This window comes from Salvelinus fontinalis, chromosome 35 (assembly GCF_029448725.1).
Source record: "Salvelinus fontinalis isolate EN_2023a chromosome 35, ASM2944872v1, whole genome shotgun sequence".
NCBI classification, from domain to species: domain Eukaryota; kingdom Metazoa; phylum Chordata; class Actinopteri; order Salmoniformes; family Salmonidae; genus Salvelinus; species Salvelinus fontinalis.
Window position 1 is genome coordinate 7,436,880 of NC_074699.1, and position 20,136 is coordinate 7,457,015.

Sequence of the window (20,136 nt, forward strand, 5' to 3'; positions counted from 1 at the left end):
GCTCGGCATCTGTCCTTAAGGTGCTAAAAAGGGTAGTGTGAATGGTCCAGTACATCATTGGGGCCAAGCTTCCTGCCATCCAGGACCTATGTAACAGGCGGTGTCAGAGGGAAGCCCAAAAAATTGTCAGAGACTCCAGTCACCCAAGTTATAGACTGTTTTCTCTGCTACCGCACGGCAAGCGGTACCAGAGTGCCAAGTCTAGGACCAAAAGGATCCTAAACCTTTTCTACACCCAAGCCATTAGACTGCTGAACAATTCATAAAAATCGGCACCGGATTTTGTGTTTAGGCAGGCAGCCCAATTCTGATATTTTGTCTTTTGACCAATCACTTTTGATATTTTCACATCAGATCTTTTTCTGATCAGATTGATCAATAGACCAATTTGTGAAAAAATATCAGAATTGGGCTTCTGTGTGAACAATTTGTCTTTTGGGGTGGTAGGTTTTACATAGATTTACACTTAGGTGAAGGCTTTCAAACGAATTGTTACTGTATGTGTTGGTGTGTGCTGATGCTTTTCTCCATATCTGGAAAGTTAGAATACCTGAAACAAAAAATAAAGCAAAAAGTATTTAATCAATGATCTACAACTGAACAAAAAAAGTTAAGTGTTAACAATGTTGTCACACCAGACAATAATACAAACGTATCATGAAATGTAAAAATATATTCAGATTAGATGAATATCTATTAATATTTATTCTAATTAATTGTCCCCATTTCGATCGTGTGGTTAGTTTCCTTCACTGAGTGTTAGAAACCCTGTAGTTTGTGACTCCCAAGCCATTAGACTCCTGAACAATTTCCTGGACACATTGTCCTGAAAGGAAGTCTGTCAGCATTTTACACCACTTCTTCTCAGCCTAGGAGGACAATGTGTCCAATGTGTCCAATTTCCTGGACACATTGTCCTGAAAGGAAGTCTGTCAGCATTTTACACCACTTCTTCTCAGCCTAGGAGGACAACGTGTCCAGGAAAAAGTAGGTGACCATATTATATACCGTATGAACTGAGGTATGTTTAGTAAGGCGCAACATTCTGAATGTTGTAGAAATGTAACAGGCCATATGAAAAAAAGCAAGTGTTACTCCAATATGGAAAGTTTATCTGAAAGGTGTTTCAGCCATATAAATAAGCCCCAGATGACATAACTTTAGATATGTACGTACAGTGTCTATTTTCCTGCAAGTATAGTGCAATGTACATGCATTTCTATGTATGTGGTGTCTATTTTCCTGCAAGCGCTGTATGTGACCTGACAATTAGTTACATCCTCTGGATGGCGTTATTGCTACACATTTCTCTGGTTCAAGATGGTCATACCAGAAACAGCCCTCCACATGTTCAGTACAACAGACATAAAACACATTACACCACACTACTTTTATTCATTAAGGCAAAGCAGTGCTATTCATTTAACATCACAGATGCATTCATAAATCAAGGTCTGAATTTAGATTTGAACAGAAAATGAACCACTCAATTTAGCAATCTAAACTACTCTTACTTTGATTTGAATAATGATGACAACATAAAACGTGCAAACAGCAAAGACTCATGTGCAGACAAAGGAATTGGTGTCAAGTACATCCCTTTGTCATTTAGATTATCACAAGTGAGGTTATTCTGTAAATCATACATTTAACATGTCATAAGATTCTATTACTACTCTTGAAGGGGGAAGCTACAGGCTCCTCTCCTCACAAACGTCACAACACTGAAACAACAATAGAACGATATAAAGGTCAATATAGTGACCATCTGCTGAGGTCACTTCTCGCTGGGTAGGGTTTTGGTGTGGTGTTTCAGAATATGCTGTAGTATGGTTCGAGTGTGGTGTGACCTGTGCTGGATTGTTAAAGGGTCATAAGGTTGCGATCTCCCCAGTGAGGTCACTTCTCTCTGCCGCAGTCGGTGCACAGGATGTCGTCACGCTGGGTGAGGAAGCCACGGCCCACTAGAGACACGGAGCACTGCATACAGGTGAAACACTCGCTGTGCCACTGGCGCTCCTCAAAAGAGATGTACTTGGCTCCTGCCAGACCTGTCACACAAGGATGCAGATATGGGTAGAATCTCAATTGCATACTCCTCGCGTCCTCTCATCGCCTCTTTAACTTGTCATAAAGCGGTAGGTAGCCTAGTGGTTAGAGCATTGGGCCAGTAACGGAAAGGTTGCTAAATCGAATCCCCGAGCTGACAAGGTAAAAGTCTGTTGTTCTGCCACTGAACAAGGCAATTAACCCACTGTTCCTAGGCTGTCATTGTAAATAAGAATTTGTTTTTAACTGATTTACCTACTTAAATAAATAATAAATAAGGAGGAGAGGATGTGAGGAGTATGCAATTGAGATTCTTCCACAGACACATGTTAACACACCTAGAGCTCTATTTTAACAAACCTAAAGCAATGGTAAATCTAAGCGCTGGCTGTAGTGCTATTGTAATTTTCACAGCCGTAATTATGAGTGAAATAACTGACAACGGTGCGAAAGAGCTGGGTTGATGAATAAACAAGGTGTTAATGTGTTCCATGTCTTAATACTGCATGCGTTTGTCTCAAGTTTTGTAGCTTATTGACAGTCTGTGTTGTCGTCAATTCCAAGTCAGCTAGGGGCAGGGAATATTATCTTCCTAGTCCTTTATGGATTGATAATACAGTTTATCAAATAGTATAGGCTACAGTAACGAGTAATAGCAGCAGTAAAAAAAAAACATCCAGTGTTTCCTCAATAGCCTATATGTTTGGAGTTTTGGCAGTCAACATTGTTGTAATTGCCTACATGTCTTTATACATCGCACTTCTCCTAAAATATATATTTTTTATTGTATGTGTGGGGCACGTTCTCAATAAGCAAAATATAGCCTAGGCATACTGTTGATACTGCATTATAGGACCGAATAATTGCAATATGTTTGAAAGAGTGTGTCTTTGGTAACCTGGTGAAAGGCGCTCTTTGGAAAGCATGTTCAAGTTTTTTGTCATGAATCTTGCTCTGAAGACAGCTCTGCTGAGTGGTCACTAACTGGCACAGCTACAAAGTCATGCAATTTTATTTTAAAGCTAACTCTAACCTTAACGCTAATGTTAACCACAATGTTTTCATACATTTTTACAATATAGCCAATATTGAATTTGCAGCTAGTCCATTTAGCGGAAGTTGCTCAGTTCTGCCTCAAGGACAAGACTCATCCCAATAAATGTCAACCTGCCTTTGGCGATAGATGCTTGAACAAACAAAATTAAGTATGCAGATAGGCATGTGTGTGTGTTTTAGAATATGCCGTAGATTTTCAATTCAAGGCACTGAATCGAAGGGACCGCAGTGGAGAAGGTAAAAAGCTTCAAGTTCTTCAGCGTACACATCACTGACAAACTGAAATGGTCCACTCACACAGATAGTGTGGTGAAGGCACAACATCGCCTGTTCAACCTCAGGAGGCTGAAGAAATTTGGCTTGGCACCTAAAACCCACACACTTTTACAGATGCACAATCGAGAGCATCCTGTCGGGCTGTATCACCGCTTGGTATGGCAACTGCACCGCCCGCCACAGCAGGGCTCTCCAGATGGTGGTGCGGTCTGCCCAACGCATCACCCGGGGGAAAACGACCTGCCTTCTAGGACACCTACAGCACCCAATGTCACATGAAGGCCAAAAGGATCATCAAGGATAACAACCACCCGAGCCACTGCTTGTTCACCCCGCTATCATCCAGAAGGTGACCAACTTTATTTGTCACATGCGCCGAATACAACAAGTGTAGACCTTACTGTGAAATGCTTATTTACAAGCCCTTAACCAACAGTGCAGTTCAAGAAGAGTTAAGAAAATATTTACCAAACAAACTAAAGTTAAAAAAATATTAACAAAAACAGAAGGTAGTCTTTGTGAATTTGTTAGATTACTTGTTAGATATTACTGCACTGTCAGAACTAGAAGCACAAGCATTTCGCTACACTCACATTAGCATCTGCTAACCATGTGTATGTGACAAATAAAATTGGATTTGAACATCTGCTAAACACATTTTTGTTTTGACAAATTGACCATTTAAAATGTTTATGGATAGGATATTTTGCAAGGCCAGGACAAAAAATACAACTTTCTGTTGGAGCAGCCTTAGTAGCCTAGGGAAAGGGTAGCATATGGAGGGCTTGAAATAAAACGCAAAGCAAGCCATCTGTTATTTAAAACGACAACGTTTCTAAATAGGTTGAGGTCAGGAACTTAAATCCCTTTTTTCTCTATGGCACAGTGCACACATAGGACTAAATGTCTTTAAACATAACATTTGCATGTCTATACAACATACTAGGCTCCTGTCAATTGCATCGTTGCCTCTGCGTGAGGCAGAAAAAACAAAAAAAACAAACATCAACCGTTGATATGGCATTATAGGAGCACTAAATACTGGAAGAATGTGTCTTTGGTTTTATTTTTATTTTACCTTTATTTAACTAGGCAAGACAGTTCACAATGACGGCCTACCAAAAGGCAAAAGGCCTCTTGCTGGGACAGGGGCTAAAAAAAATTAAAAAAATAGGACAACACACATCATGACAAGGCAGACACCACATCACTACATAAAGAGAGACAACACAACATGGATTGCAACACAACATGACAACATGGTAGCAACAACATGGCAGCAGAACAACATGGTAGCAGCACAAAACATGGTACAAACCTCTCTTGTAAAGAATGTTTGCTGGTCTGTGGTGTGTAATGAGGAGCAACCAGAAGCTGCGCTTGACAGAAGCTGCGCTTGACATAATAAGTCTGGCAGCCCAATTGATTGGCAAAAGTACTGCAAATTAAGAAATCATGTGACTAAGCTAAATAAAAAGAAACTATACTATGAAGCAAAGATCAGTTATATAAAGAATGATAGTAAAAAGCTTTGGGGCACCTTAAATGAAATTTTGTGGAAAAAAGCCAACTCGGCTCCTTCATTCATTGAATCAAATGGCTCATTCAACACAAAACCCACTGATATTGCCAACTACTTTAATTACTTTTTCAAAGGCAAGATAAGCAAACTTAAGGATGACATACCAGCAACAAACGCTGACACTACACATCCAAATATATCAGACCAAACTATGAAAGACAAGAATTGTACTTTTGAATTCCGTAAAGTCAGTGTGGAAGAGGTGAAAACAATATTGTTGTCTGCCAACAATGACAAGCCACTGGGGTCTGACAATCTGGATGGAAAATTACTGAGGATAATAGCAGACGATATTGCCACTCCTATTTGCCACATATTACATTTAAGCCTACTAGAAAGTGTGTGCCCTCAGGCCTGGAGGGAAGAAAGTCATTCCGCTACCCAAGAATAGTAAAGCCCTCTTTACTGGCTCAAATAGCTGACCAATCAGCCTGTTACCAGCCCTTAGTAAACCCCTGGGGGAAAAATGTGTTTGACCAGATACAATGCTATTTCACAGTAAACAAATTGACTGACTTTCAGCACGCTTATAGGAAAGGACATTCAACAAGCACAGCACTTACACAAATGACTGATGATTAGCTGAGAGAAATTGATGATAAAAAGATTGTGGGAGTTGTCTTCTTAGACTTCAGTGCAGCTTTTGACATTATTGATCATGATCTGCTGCTGGAAAAACTTGTGTTATGACTTTACACCCCCTGCTATAATGTGGATAAAAAGTTACTTGTCTAACAGAACATTTCTTTAATGGAATCCTCTCAAACATAATCCAGGTAGAATCAGAAATTTCTAGGTTAACTATTTAGGCCCCCACTGACTTTGAGTAAAGCCAGAGTGTCTATGTATACGGATGCTACTACAGCGACTGAACATTTAACAAAGAGCTGCAGTCAGTTTCAGAGTGGGTGGCAAGGAATAAGTTAGCCCTAAATATTTCTAAAACTAAAAGCATTGTATTTGGGATAAAACATTCACTAAACCTCAACTAAATCTTGTAACAAATCATGTGGAAATAGAGCAAGTTGAGATGACTAAACTGCTTGGAGTAACCCTAGATTGTAAACTGTCATGGTCAAAACATATTGATACAGTAGTAGCTAAGATGGGGATAAGTTTGTTCATAATAAAGCGATGCTTTGCCTTCTTAACAACACTATCAACAAGGCAGGTCCTACAGGCTCTAGTTCTGTCGCACCTTGACTACTGTTCAGTCGTATGGTCAGTTGTCACAAAAAAACACTTAGAAAAATTGCAATTGGCCCAGAACAGGGCAGCTAGGCTAGCCCTTGGATGTACACAGAAAGCTAATTAATAACATGCATGTCACTCTCTCCTTGCTCAAAGTGGAGCAGAGATTGACTTCATCACTACTTGTATTTATGAGAGGTATTGACATGTTGAATGCACCGAGCTCTCGGACACCGATGCATACCCCACAAGAGGTCTCTTCACAGTCCCCAAGTCCAGAACAGACTATGGGAGGCGCACAGTGAAAACATAGAGCCATGACTACATGGAACTCTAATCCAAATCAAGTAACTGATGCAAGCAGGAAAATTATATTTTTTAAATATTTTTTTTAACACATGGAATAGCGGGGAGTGTGAAGCAACACAAACATAGGCACAGACACATGCATACACACACGATAACATACGCACTATACACACACATACACTTGGATTTAGTACTGTAGATATGTGATAGTGGTGGAGTAGGGGCCTGAGGGCACACAGTGTGTAGTGAAATCTGAATGTATTGTAATGTTTTTAAAATTTTATAAACTGCCTTTGCTGGACCCCAGGAAGATTAGTTGCTGCCTTGGGGGATCCATAATACATGTAAAATACAAATACAAACATTATTGTGCACAGACAACAGCACAAAAGGCAAAAAGGTAGCGACAACAATACATTGTGCGAAGCAGCGACAACTGTCAGTAACTATCCATGACTGAGTCTTTGAATGAAGAGATTGAGATAAAACTGTCCAGTTTGAGTGTTTTTTGCAGCTCGTTCCAGTCGCTAGCTGCAGCGAACTGAAAAGAGGAGCGACCCAGGGATGTGTGTGCTTTTGGGACCTTTAACAGAATGTGACTGGCAGAACGGGTGTTGGTAATCAGACGAGGGGCACTGAAATTGGGGGTGGATAGCGTACTTGAACAAGCGAAATTACGTTTGCACGTATGTGAATTGTGAATAATGAAAAAGCATGAGGGCAAAAAAACTCATATTTCAAAGCAATCTCAGTAGAACATTTAAAACCCCTTAATTCAAAGGCTACTTGGCAAATGGCCAGGATTAAAATACGCACCTGTGCAATGCTGCAAAACCAGCCAGGTTGATCTATGGTTGTTTTTTCATCAAATGAAGGAAGGAAACCAATAGTTCGTTTCAAATACCATGACATTATCAACAGCGGTACCGCGAAGACCTGCTTTTTGTGAGTCCTAAGGGCACACGTGCCTTGCTCAAGGGCACATCCACAGATTTTTCACCTTGTCGGCTCAGGGATTCGAACCAGTGAACATTCGGTTACTGGCCCAATGCTCTTAACCGCCTCCTTAGTGCCCGAAGAAAATAAAGCCCCTACGGTATGAAAACAGTATACTTTGAAGAATAACACTTGCAGACACACATACAAGTGTCCACATATGATGTTACAAACACCAACAGGTGATGTGTGATTGCATGGCATAAATAGAGAATATGAATAGGAAAACGGAGCCTGAAGGGTGAGAAAATGAATGACAATATTCGTAGAGTGACTCACTGGTGATGGGTTTGGTGCAACCCACACACTTCTTGGCATAGAGGTTGCTAAAGCAGTCCAGGCAGTAGGGGTAGTTCTCTCTGGAGGTGAAACGCTGTCCTGATAGCTGCTTCTTACAGCCGATGCACAGGAAACACTCACGGTGCCAGGGTTTGTCGTTGTAGGTCACCCCACCGGTCGTGATGGCCTTCAGGAGATATACACACAGGCGGATGACACAAGTTCTAGTCTCAAGTTATGGCACATGCACAAGTAGAGTTAAACAATGCAATAATCAATAACAATGTATTACTAGAAAGGAAAAAAAAGAAAAGAATAAGAAATATGAAATACACAAACTAAGTCAGCATACTATATACAGGAAATATTTAAAAAGTCTGTTCCAATACCATATTTACATTTGCATGGATACTGGAGTGATGGAGGTAGATATGTATAGGGGTGAGGTGACTAGGCGACAGGATATAAGACAAACAGAGTAGTAGCAGCTTGCTTGTGAGTGGGTGTGTGGGTGTGTAGAGTCAGTATAAATGTATGTGCATATTATGTGTGAGTGAGAAAATTATGGCGTGATTGTTTTTGAGTGTGTTGGAGTGTGCATAGAGACAGTGCAAATCCTGAAATGAAAGGTAAATAAAGATACAGGGTAAACTCGGTCCGTGTAGCTATTATGTTAATAATTTATCAGTCATATTGCTTGGGGATAGAAGCTGTTCAAAAGCATGTTGGTGTCAGACTTGATGCACCGGTACATCTTGCCATGTGGCAGCGAAGAAAATAGTCTATGGCTTGGGTGGTTGGGGCCTTTGACAATTTTCCAGGCCTTCTTCCTGATATAGATGTCCTGGATGGCAGGGAGCTCGGCCCCAGTAATGTACTGGGCTGTCCTCACAACCCTCTGTAGTGCCATGTGATCAAGGGCGGTGCTATTGCCATACCAAGCAGTGATGCAGCCAATCAATATGCTCTCAATGGCACAGTAGAACCTGTAGAACCTTTTCAGGTTTGAGGGACCACGCCAAACTTTTTCAACCTCCTGAGGGGGAAGAGGCCTTCTTCACGACTGTGCGTGTATGTTTGGACCATTTTAAGTCTTTAGTGATTTGGACAGAGGAACTTGAAGCTGTCTATCTGCTCCGCTGACCCCCTCCTTTTGATGTGGATGGGGGCATGCCCCGTTTCCTGTAGTCCACAACCAGCTCCTTGGTCTTGCTGACATTGAGGGAGAGGTTATTGCTCCAGCACCACATTGTCAGGTCACTGACTCATCGTGGCCGGTAATCAGGCCTACCACCGTCGTATGATAGGCCTTATTGAACAGGTGAACCTCCATGTGCCCTAATTACAAACTGGTATGGGATCCGTAAATAGGAATACAAATATTAAATTCAGGCGTTATGAAACCAATAACGAGCCTACTGATTTTGAAACAAATATATACAAAAAGAAAATCTACAAAAAGGCATGCCCAAACTAAAGATTCAAACATTAACAAAAAGCCTCATGGCCAACAACCAAATGAGCAGCATAACAGCTTGCCAGCTGGTGCCAGCACAGCACGTGGACCTGGGTGCTACTGCCCCCTGGGGAAATGGAGTGTGGTAGTGGTAGTGAGCTGTAGTGTGCTCTCTAAATGACCTAACCTATTCCATAACACCTTCCCCAATAAGAAAAGAAAAGACCTCACATAGTCACCAATATCTATTTTCCTTACGAAAATTGTATACTTTTTTTCTGTTTCTTTTCCATAAACTTCCTTAACACTTTACACTCGTACCCGTATACGGGTTGAAAATGGCAGATTTGAACACTGAAAACGGCCTAAATTGGAACGCAGTCGCTGTACAGTAACATGCTATACATTACGTCAGAGGTCAGGGTCTCCACTTCATAGCTCTGTATGGGTTTTGACTGACAGCCGTTCTGAACAGGATCACCACACGCTATAAGAAGTTGCCCTATCCGTCCTGCTAATTGGACAACTTTTGAAAATGTTTTGTTATCTCAGGGAGGGAAATGCTTTTAAATTAAGAGCACTTGATGTATTTTGAAAAAGGAGACGTTGAGGATTATAATAAATACCGCTTTGATGTCATACAAACAAACCAAATACCCTAGGTTGTTTTGAAGAGAAGGAGCCTATGTTTGTTGTATTGTGAAGAAAATGTATGAAAACTTAACGAAAAACCAACTGAAAGTGAGCACACTGGTGGATCTGACTTTTCCACCAAACTCAATTCTTCACGCTCCTGATTCTCATCACAACACACAGCCGCGTCACCCTGCAAAACCTAGACCGGGTCTTCCAGCGAATTCTCACTAACCTTACAACCTGACTGAGAAGGCTCTCCTCCCTTCCATAGCTCAGAGAAAAACGTGTCAGCTAAAGTAACACACAAACAACCTCATGATCAGCCTGCTGACGAACCACAACCTACCCTACTTTGGCCAAGAACGTACCCCCTAAATTGACACATGAATCAACCTTGTCCTCAACCTGTATAGGGTACACTACATCACATATCTCTGCCAAGAAGTTCTCAGCTAGAGACACAAAAGACTCACCTTCCTTTCTAGGGAGAAATAGTTCTGGGTAACCACTGTCTAGTTTTGCAAAGAATATTTCCTCCAATTCCCCATACAAATCATCTCTTCCCTGTCGGATTTGCCATCAGCACTCTTCTGAACATAAGTAACTTCAAACTGGGGATTCCTCAAAACTCTCCTTGAGAGACTCGGCCCCTTGACACACCTGACTTTTCACTGAGGTTACACAAACCCTGATCACTTGTGGACACTAGCTCCACTCTGATCACTGGAGGAAACTGGTTTAGCAACAAGACTGACTGGCAGGTAACACACACTTTCTCCCCTCTATTCATCCCTACTCATCTGCTTTTTCAACAGTGCTATCTCCTGTTCTAGCCTAGCTATTTCCAACATTCTTCCTCCTGACTGCTGTCCATCAGAAGCCTCGGCAAGCACTCACTCTACATCTCCCGTAACAGCACTGTCACCTCTAACTTGCTCAATTCCTCTTCTATTTCAACCTCTGGCATTTTTGTCACCTGACATAACTGATCCCTCTCTTGAAAAAAAAACCACTATCCTCTATATATGCGCCAATCCCTTCTGGCTCAAACACCCCGTAATCAAAATCAATACGCTAAACAGAACCTATTGAACCGACTGACAAAAATCACAATTAGCCACTACTACAGCTCGCTGCTAACCAACCAATACATGCACATGTTCCAAGCCCCAAAGATAACCACTCCAACCAGGCAAAAACCATGCACAAAAGCTACAGTTAGCCACTAGCCCAGCACTATCACAAAAAATTCACCAAAGCTATAAACCATAGCAACAGTTAGCCACTAGTCTAGCGCTAACGCAAATGCATCTGCCACAGAGTTCTCCAGACTCCAAACTGGTACATCTAATCCTGTAAAACAGTCAACACAAAATGTTCTGGCCCACGAGTAAAACATCTCATCTGCCCTACAGTAGCTAACAACTACCAACTGCTGACATTTGACTACCTTCGCGGGCGAGTCCACACCAAACATTTCTGTTGACCAAAAAAGCATATTCTATCTTGATAACCTGCAAACCGAAACTCAGGCTGGCGCTACTGCAAACCTCACCTAGCAAATAAAAATGAGTCTACCAAACCATACCAAGTTTAAAACCACCCAGACTGCTAAGATCAAATCAAAAATCTCACATGCGCTGAATTCAGTGGATGAAATGCTTACTTACAAGCCCTTAATAACCAACAATGCAGTTTTAAGAAAAAGAGTTAAGAACATATTTACTACATTTACTAAAGTAAAAAAAATTACATTAATGACACAATAAAATAACAATAATGAGGCTATATACAGGGGGTACTGGTACTGAGTCAATGTGCGGGGGTACAGGTTAGTCAAAGTAATTTGTACATGTAGGTAGGGGTGAAGTGACTATGCACAGATAATAAATAGCGAGGGGGTGCAAATAGTCTGTGTGGCCATCTGATTAATTTTTCAGCAGTCTTATGGCTTAGGGGTAGAAGCTTTTAAGGAGCCTTTTTTATGTAACCTTTATTTAACTAGGCAAGGCATTTAAGAACAAATTCGTATTTACAATGATGGTCTAAACCGGCCAAACCCGGATGATGCTGGGCCAATTGTGCGCCGCCCTATGCGACTCCCAATCACAGCCGGTTGTGATACAGCCTGGATTGAAGCTCCGGTACCGCTTACCATGCAGTAGCAGAGAGTACAGTCTATGACTTGGGTCTTTGACAATTTCTGGGGCCTTTCTCTGACATTGCATAGTACATAGGTCCTAGATGGCAGGAAGATTGGCCCCAGTGATATACTGCGCTGTACACACTACCCTCTGTAGCGCCCTCTGTAGCACCGAGCAGTTGCCATAGCAGGCGGAGATGCAACCAGTCAGGATGCTCTCGATGGTGCAGCTGTAGAACTTTTTGAGGATCTGTGGACCAATGACAAATCTTTTCAGTCTCCTGAGTGGGAAAGGTGTTGTCATGCCCTCTTCACGACTGTCTTGGTGTGTTTGGACCATGATAGTTTGTTGGTGATGTGGACGCCAAGGAACTTGAAACTCTCGACCAGGTCTACTACAGCCCAGTCGATGTGAATGGGAGCGTGTTCGGCCCTCTGTTTCCTGCAGTCCAAGATCTTCTCCTTTGTCTTGCTCACGTTGAGGGAGAGGTTGTTGTGCTGGCACCACCCTGCCAGGTCTCTGCCCTCCTCCCTATAGGTTGTCTCATCGTTGTCGATGATCAGGCCTACCGCTGGTGTGTCATCAGCAAATTTAATGATGGTTTTGGAATCGTGCTTCGCCACGCAGTCGTGGGTGAACAGGGAGTACAGGAGGGGACTAGGCATGTACCCCTGAGGGGCCCCCGTGTTTGTTGATTAGCACAATTAATTAGGAGCCTGTAAAACGGCAGCCTTCCCCTCTGGCGCCATTACGTAATCTGACCCAATTGAGCACCCAAATGTTAAAATGAAAATATGTAACGTTTTTTGCTACATGAAAGAATTCACATAGAAATTTGAGTTATAGATCTATCATTCTACTTGAAAGCATGTCTAAGAAGCAGTAGATCTGTTCTATGTACACTATTTCTATGTTTCCCGTTCATCAGTTTTGTTTTGCGTCTTTTACTTTCGGTTTTGTACACCAGCCTCAAACAGCTGAAATAACAATATTTTTGGTCCAGGAAAATATATTTCACAGCAGTTTAGATGGAATAATGATATACTATACTATATAATATTGTCACATAATCTGAAATTAGGTGAACTATTAGAGTTTTAGCAACCTGGAAATGGCGGAGCGATTTCTGAATAGTGCAACTTTAACATTTATCCCGGACGAGCCCACACATGTTACAAAACCAATAACTAGCCTACTGATTTTGCTGCACTCGTTAGGTTTAGGGGCCCTAGTGCTACAGCACCCTGGGGGAATGGAGTGTGGTAGTGGTAGTGTGCTGTCTAAATGACCTAACCTATTCCATATCACAGGATCCTTCCTGGCTAACCATGATTGGCTGAGATAATGAAGGGGTTAACCATGCTGATGTGTGGGTCTCTAGCACTGAACAAAATCTTTCAAGGGCATTTTTCTCCTACTTGTCTTCTAAGTGAGATAACACTTTTATTAACTTTTAAAACAGCATAACTGTATCATGCTTACTCCAATCACAATGTATTATATATCATTTTGGAGCTCTAAATCTGAACTACTGGAAAACAAATTGAGTTGAGTCTTGACATACACGACACATGCAATTACACATTCTTCTAGAGTGCTGCTTATGTCTACATCCTAACATATTCTGTCATGGTGTAAATATAAACCTGTAAAAGAACCGTCACTATTTAACATACAGTCCAAACCATGAGACTGTAAGATTCTTACTTTTTTACAGGCACAGCACTGATAGGCAAATTGCTTCTCAAAACAGGACACGCAGAAGTAGCCGTTGTCTTTGGGGATGAAGGACTTGGTTCCTATTGGCTGCTGGCAGCGGTGGCACAGGAAGCAGGTCTCATGCCAGCTGTTCCCCTTGTACTCCATTTTGCGGGAACCTAGCACAGGCGAAGGACAGCTTAGTCAGCACATGGAAACAAGACACATAAACCTACTGCACCAGTGGAGGCTCCTCGGAAAAGGAAGGAGATGACCATCCTACTGAATGAATTTCATAAAATATTATTTTCAGATAAAACTATATTCAATATATTAACGTCACCAAATAACTGATAAAAACACTTGATTTTCAATGAAGGTCTACAGTAGCCTCAACAGCACTCTGTAGGGTAGCACCATGGTGTAGCCGGAGGACAGCTATTTTACATTCTCCTCTGGATATAATACCTTCAATACAAAACCTAGGAGGCTTATGGTTCTCAACCATAATTACTGACTTACACAGTAATTATGACGACTTCCAGAGAACATCCTCCAACCTATCAGAACTCTTGCAGCATGAACTGACATACATTACCAGTCAAAAGTTTGGAAACACCTACTCATTCAAGAGTTTTTCGTATTTTCTACATTGTAGAATAATAGTGAAGACATCAACACGATGAAATAACACATATGGAATCATGTATTAACCAAAAAAGTGATCATTGCAGCCCAAATAAGTGCTTTACAGAGTTCAAGTAACAGACACATCTCAACATCAACTGTCTCTCAGGAGACTGCGGGAATCAGGACTTCATGGTTGAATTGCTGATAAAACTCAAAGGACATCAAGTCAAGTCAAGAGTCTTGTTTGGGCCAAGAAATACGAGCAATGGACATTAGACCGGTGGAAATCTGTCCTTTGGTCTATGAGTCCAAATTTGAGATTTTTGATTCCAACCGCCGTATCATTTTTAAGACGCAGAGTAGGTGAACGGATGTTCTCCACATGTGTGGTTCCCACCGTAAAGCATGGAGGAGGAGGATGTTATGGTGTGGCAGTGCTTTGCTGGTGACACTGTCAGTGATTTATTTTGAATTCAAGGTGCACTTAACCAGCATGGCTACCACAGCATTCTGCAGCGAAATGCCATCCCATCTGGTTTGCGCTTAGTGGGACTATCATTTGTTTTTCAACAGGACAGTGAACCAACACACCCACAGGCTGTGTGAGGACTATTTGACCAAGAAGGAGAGTGATGGAGGGCTGCATCAGATGACCTGGCCTGCACAATCACCCGACCTCAACCCAATTGAGATGACTTGGGATGAGTTGGACCGCAGAGAGAAGGAAAAGCAGCCAACAAGGGCTCAGCATATGTGGGAACTCTTTCAAGACTGTTGGAAAAGCATTCCAGGTGAAGCTGATTGAGAGATTGCCAAAAGTGTGCAAAGCTGTCATAAAGGCAAAGGGTGGCTACTTTGACAAATCTAAAATCTAAAATAGATTTATATTTGTTTAACACTTGTTGGGTTACTACATGATTCCATATGTGTTATTTCATAGTTTTGATGTCTTCACTATTATTCTACAATGTAGAAAATAGTACAAATAAATAAAAACCCTTGAATGAGTAGCTGTGTCCAAACTTTTGACTCATACTGTATGTTGTCCAATCAATCAAAGCACAGCAATCTGGTAGTGAAAGCTACAGCTAGCTAGCAATGCAGTGCGTAAGTAGTTGACTCAAAGAGAAAGAAAGACAATAGTTTAACACTTTTGAACAAATTAATTTCTTCAAAAATTAAGGAGAAGTAGAGAGAGAGAGAGCTACCTATATTTCGTTGTATTTTTTTCACTTTCACTTACCTAGCCAGCTAATGCAGCTAGCAATTTAGTCTACTCAAAAACAGTTTTGAACTGAGATGAATGGTATTTCTTTAAGGCTATCCAACAGATTGTGGGGGCTGTTTTGTTAGACTTCAGTGCGGTTTTTGACATTATCGATCAGTCTGCTGGTGGAAAAACATATGTGTTATGGTTTTACACCTGCTATATTGTGGATAAAGCGTTACATGTCTAACAGAACACAGAGGGTGTTCTTCAATGGAAGCCTCTCCAATATAATTCAGGTAGAATCAGGAATTCCCCAAGGCAGCTGGTTAGGCCACTTACTTTTTTCAATCTTTACTAACGACATGGCACTGACTTTGAGTAAAGCCAGAGTGTCTATGTATGCTGATGACTCAACACAATACACATCAGCTACTACAGCAACGGAAGTGATTGCAACACAACAAAGAGCTGCAGTTAGTTCAGAATGGGTAGCAAGGAATAGGTTAGTCCTAAATATTTCAAAAACTAAAAGCATTGTATTCAGGGCAAATCATTCCAAAATCTTTCCTAAACCTCAACTAAATCTTGTAATAAATCATGTGGAAATTGAGCAAGTTGAGGTGACTAAACTATTTTGAGTAACCCTGGATATTAAACTATCATGGTCAAAACATATTGATACAACAGTAGCTAAGATGGGGAGTCTGTCCATAATAAAACACTGCTCCACCTTCTTAACAGCACTATCAACAAGACAGGTCCTACAGGCCCTAGTTTTGTCGCACCTGGACTACTGTTCAGTCGTGTGGTCAAGTGCCACAAAGAAGGATGTTGGAAAAATGCTGGAAAAATGCAATTGGCTCAGAACAAGGCAGTACGGTTGGCCTTTGGATGTACACAGAGCTAATGTTAATATAGTGCCTTCGGAAAGTATTAAGACCCCTTGACTTTTTCCACATTTTGTTACGTTACAGCCTCATTCGAAAATGGATTACATAAAACATTTTTCTCAGCAATCTACACAGAATACCCCAAAATGACAAAGTCAAAACAGGTTTGTACAGACTTTTGCAAATGTATTATGAACAAAGACAGAAACACCTTATTTACATAAGTATTCAGATCCTTTGCTATGATACTCGAAATTGAGCTCAGGTGCATCCTGTTTTCACTGATCATCCTTCAGATGTTTCTACAACTTGATTGGAGTCCACCTGTGGTCAATTCAATTGATTGGACATGATTTGGAAAGGCACACACCTGTCTATAAGGTCCCACAGTTGACAGTGCATGTCAGAGCAAAAACCAAGCCATGAAGTCGAAGGAATTGTCAGTAGAGCGACGAGACAGGATTGTGTCTAAGCACAGATCTGGGGAAGGGTACGAAAAACTTACTGCAGGTATTGATGGTCCCCAAGAACAAAGTTAATTTCATCATTCTTAAATGGAAGAAGTTTGGAACCACCAAGACTCTTCCTAGAGCTGGCTGCCCGGTCAAACTGGTTAATCAAGGAGGTGACCAAGAACCCGATGGTCACTCTGACAGAGCTCTAGTTCTTCTGTGGAGATTGGAAAACCTTCCTCTGTAGCACTCCAGCAATTAGGCCTTTATGGTAGTGGCCAGACAGAAGCCACTCCTCAGTAAAAGGCACGACAACCCACTTGGTTTGCCAAAAGGCACCTAACGACTCTCAGACCATGAGAAACAAGATTATCTGGTCTGATAAAACCAAGATTTAACTCTTTGGCCTGAATGCCAAGCGTCACGTCTGGAGGAAACTTGGCACCATTCCTACGGTGAAGCATGGTGGGGGCAGCATCATGCTGTGGAGATGTTTTTCAGCGGCAGGGACTGGGAGAAATGAGAAATGAGGCCATGCTCATAAAAAAATGTAATCATCCCTCCTAATCTTCAATGGCACCGACCGCCACTGTACTGCACATACAGTAGTAGGCCTGCAGAAATAGAACACCTCCACCAATAGGGACTGAGCAGTAGTGGTAGTCATTGCTATATCATATCAAGCATTTTTCAGGGAAGAACAATGTGAACTAAAATACATATTTTAGAATAATCAATATCATCATCAATGTTGTCGTACAGCACCTGGAATGATGGTTTTCTTGCAGGTGGAACACTTGGAGGAGTACTCATGGGAGTAACACTCTGTGCAGAGAAGTTGTTCATCCTTAGCTGCAAAGGGCTTTTCTACCAGAGGGCGGCTGCATTTGGCACACTTGAAGCACTGCTCATGCCAGTGGCAATCCTTATAGGACAGATCCTATCAAACAAACATACAGACAGTGTTAACCATGTAATGGATTGATTGGATTTTTGGTTATTATTGCCACAGCAATTTAAATGATTCAATTGAAGAATTTGAAAGATTATGATTTATAAATAGTACCTTACTGAAATTACTGTCTTCCTTATCAACTGTCTTACCTCATCATCTCAAAAAAAAGTTTGGTTGTTGGTATCGTTGGTTTTTGTTGTCATTGGCCAATTTCTGAAGAAATTATATATAGCTTAATTAAAAGCATGTTTTTTAAAGCCATTTTGTTCCCATGGAAAGTCATTCTTTGAGAACAACACTAATTCATGTCAAAATGGCATGGGATGCAAATTGTTGTTGGTGGCCCATTCTTTGTTTGAAGGTATGTGCACTTAAGGAGTGTGGCTTTAAGACAGTGATGCAGTTCAGTTAATTAGATGTCTATATAAACCTTGGAAATATGTTTTTCACAACTTTGCTGGTTCAAACCATCACTTATGAAAGGCTTTAAAGCCCCAATGCAGTGTTTTTAATTTCTGTGTTTATTTCATGAGCCTCCTTTTGCTATTGAATCGCTCAGTCTGACCGTGTGGCTGTGTTGATAGAAATGTAAATTTACGTATTTACATACATAGCCCTTATTGGCGGATAGGATCGTCTAGGCTCTAAAGAGCCTACCCCCTTACCCCTTCAAAGTAGGAGGATACATATGCAAATAAAAGATGATTGGTCATTGGTCAGAACAACCAGAACAGATTGTGACATGATCTGGGCCAAAAACTCCATCCCACCTGAACAAGCTGAAATTCCAGGTGTTTTTATTTTCTTCAAAAACCTCTTAGACTCAGTGTTATTTTGACCTCATGATGTAGAAATATCATTACAAAAGCAGAAAATCATTTTTTTTTACTGCACTGCCCCTTTAAACCTAACAGTGTACATAAGCTGACGTGCTTATGTACACTGAGTATACCAAACATTAGGAACACCTTCCGAATATTGACTTGCACCCCCCACCTCCCCCATTCTTGATGCACATGGAAAACTGTTCAACGTGAAAAACCCAGCATCGTTGCAGTTCTTCACACAAACCGGTGCGCCTAGCACCTGCCACCATACCCTGTTCAAAAGCACTTCAAAATGTTGTCTTGCCCATTCACCCTTTAAATGGCACACATACACAATCAATGTCTCAATTGTCTCAAGTCTTTAAAATCCTTCATTTTTATTTATTTAACCTTTATTTAACTAGGCATGTCAGTTAATCTGTATCCTACCCTTCATCTACACTGATTGGAGTGGATTTAACAAGTGACATCAATAAGGGATCATATCTTTCACCTAGATTCACCTGGTCAGTCTATCTCATAGAAAGAGCCGGTTTTCCTAATGTTTTCTATACTCAGTGTATCATACTCTATACACGTGAAAATATGCATTATGTGGGGTCAGTACAGAATTCTTACCTTACAGTTGCACCCAATAGGCAGAGAGCACACTTCACAGCAATTGGAGAACAAGTTCTCATAGCACTTAGTGCAGTACTGAGTATCCTCCTTCATGACATATTTATTTCCCAACAAGGACTCCTTGCAGTAATGGCAGTCAAACCGCTCTGTAGACATGCTTGCTCTTTACCTGCAGGTCAAAGACACAGAAATGAACAGCAATAAAATAGCAAAATATTATTTGTATCCTGAGGAAAAACACTTCCTTCCTGCAATCAGGATCCAACCTATGTCCTTCCCCATATATTTCAATGTCGTCTGAATTCTAAGTGATGACTTTAAAACATGTATTTACCTCTGATGATGTCGCTTCCGAGGAGAGACTGAATTGAGGGCTGCAGAGTGAGGATGAACCAGGATTAAGTGAGCACATCATTGAAAGGCACATCTATAAATACTAGCCCTCTTATTACTAGTAATCTCTGAGGAGAACATACGTGTTCCACTACACACTTCTGCACCTTTTAAGGGAGTTTGTGCTGAGCGTATTGGCATACATTTATGTTGGTTAAAAAGTTGTGGTCATAAATGGGAATATTGTGGATGGGGAAGGCCTGTTGGTACATGAGACGTTTCATATTAATCTTATGGTTTGCATGTTTTTGAAAATGCCGATGAAAACTGAGGATTAAATTAAGCAATGAGTCCCGAGGGAATGTGGTTTATGGCCAATATATCACGGCTAAGGGCTGTTCTTATGCATGATGCAACGCAAAGTGCCTGGATACTGCCCTTAGCCATGTATTGGCCATATACCACAAACCCCCGAGGTGCCTTATTGCTTAATTGAATCCTTAGTTTACATTGCCGTTTAAATAAAAAAAACTGATCACCAACGAG

The 20,136-nt window shown here is 41.2% G+C and overlaps 1 protein-coding gene across 1 annotated transcript; it reads right to left on the reverse strand.

The window, feature by feature from the left end:
* Positions 1-716: 716 nt before the first annotated feature.
* Positions 717-19,912, reverse strand: fhl5 (four and a half LIM domains 5). Its single transcript, XM_055899154.1, has 6 exons — positions 19,592-19,912; positions 19,255-19,426; positions 17,620-17,794; positions 13,682-13,851; positions 7,739-7,925; positions 717-2,051 (listed from the first exon to the last, which is right to left on the reverse strand). The coding sequence occupies exons 2-6, from the start codon at positions 19,411-19,413 to the stop codon at positions 1,900-1,902; spliced, it is 843 nt and encodes a 280-aa protein (XP_055755129.1). The 5' UTR covers positions 19,414-19,426; positions 19,592-19,912; the 3' UTR covers positions 717-1,899.
* Positions 19,913-20,136: the final 224 nt, after the last annotated feature.

What these genes read in the sequence shown, in the direction of transcription:
- fhl5 (XM_055899154.1), bottom strand. Translation starts at nt 19,413, where the DNA reads ATGTCTACAGAGCGGTTTGACTGCCATTACTGCAAGGAGTCCTTGTTG. An exon ending in CTATTGGGTGCAACTGTAAG is followed by an intron (nt 17,795 to 19,254) that starts GTAAGAATTCTG and finishes TTTGTTTGATAG; the next exon opens with GATCTGTCCTATAAGGATTG. An exon ending in TTGCACCAAACCCATCACCA is followed by an intron (nt 2,052 to 7,738) that starts GTGAGTCACTCT and finishes CTTGTGTGACAG; the next exon opens with GTCTGGCAGGAGCCAAGTAC.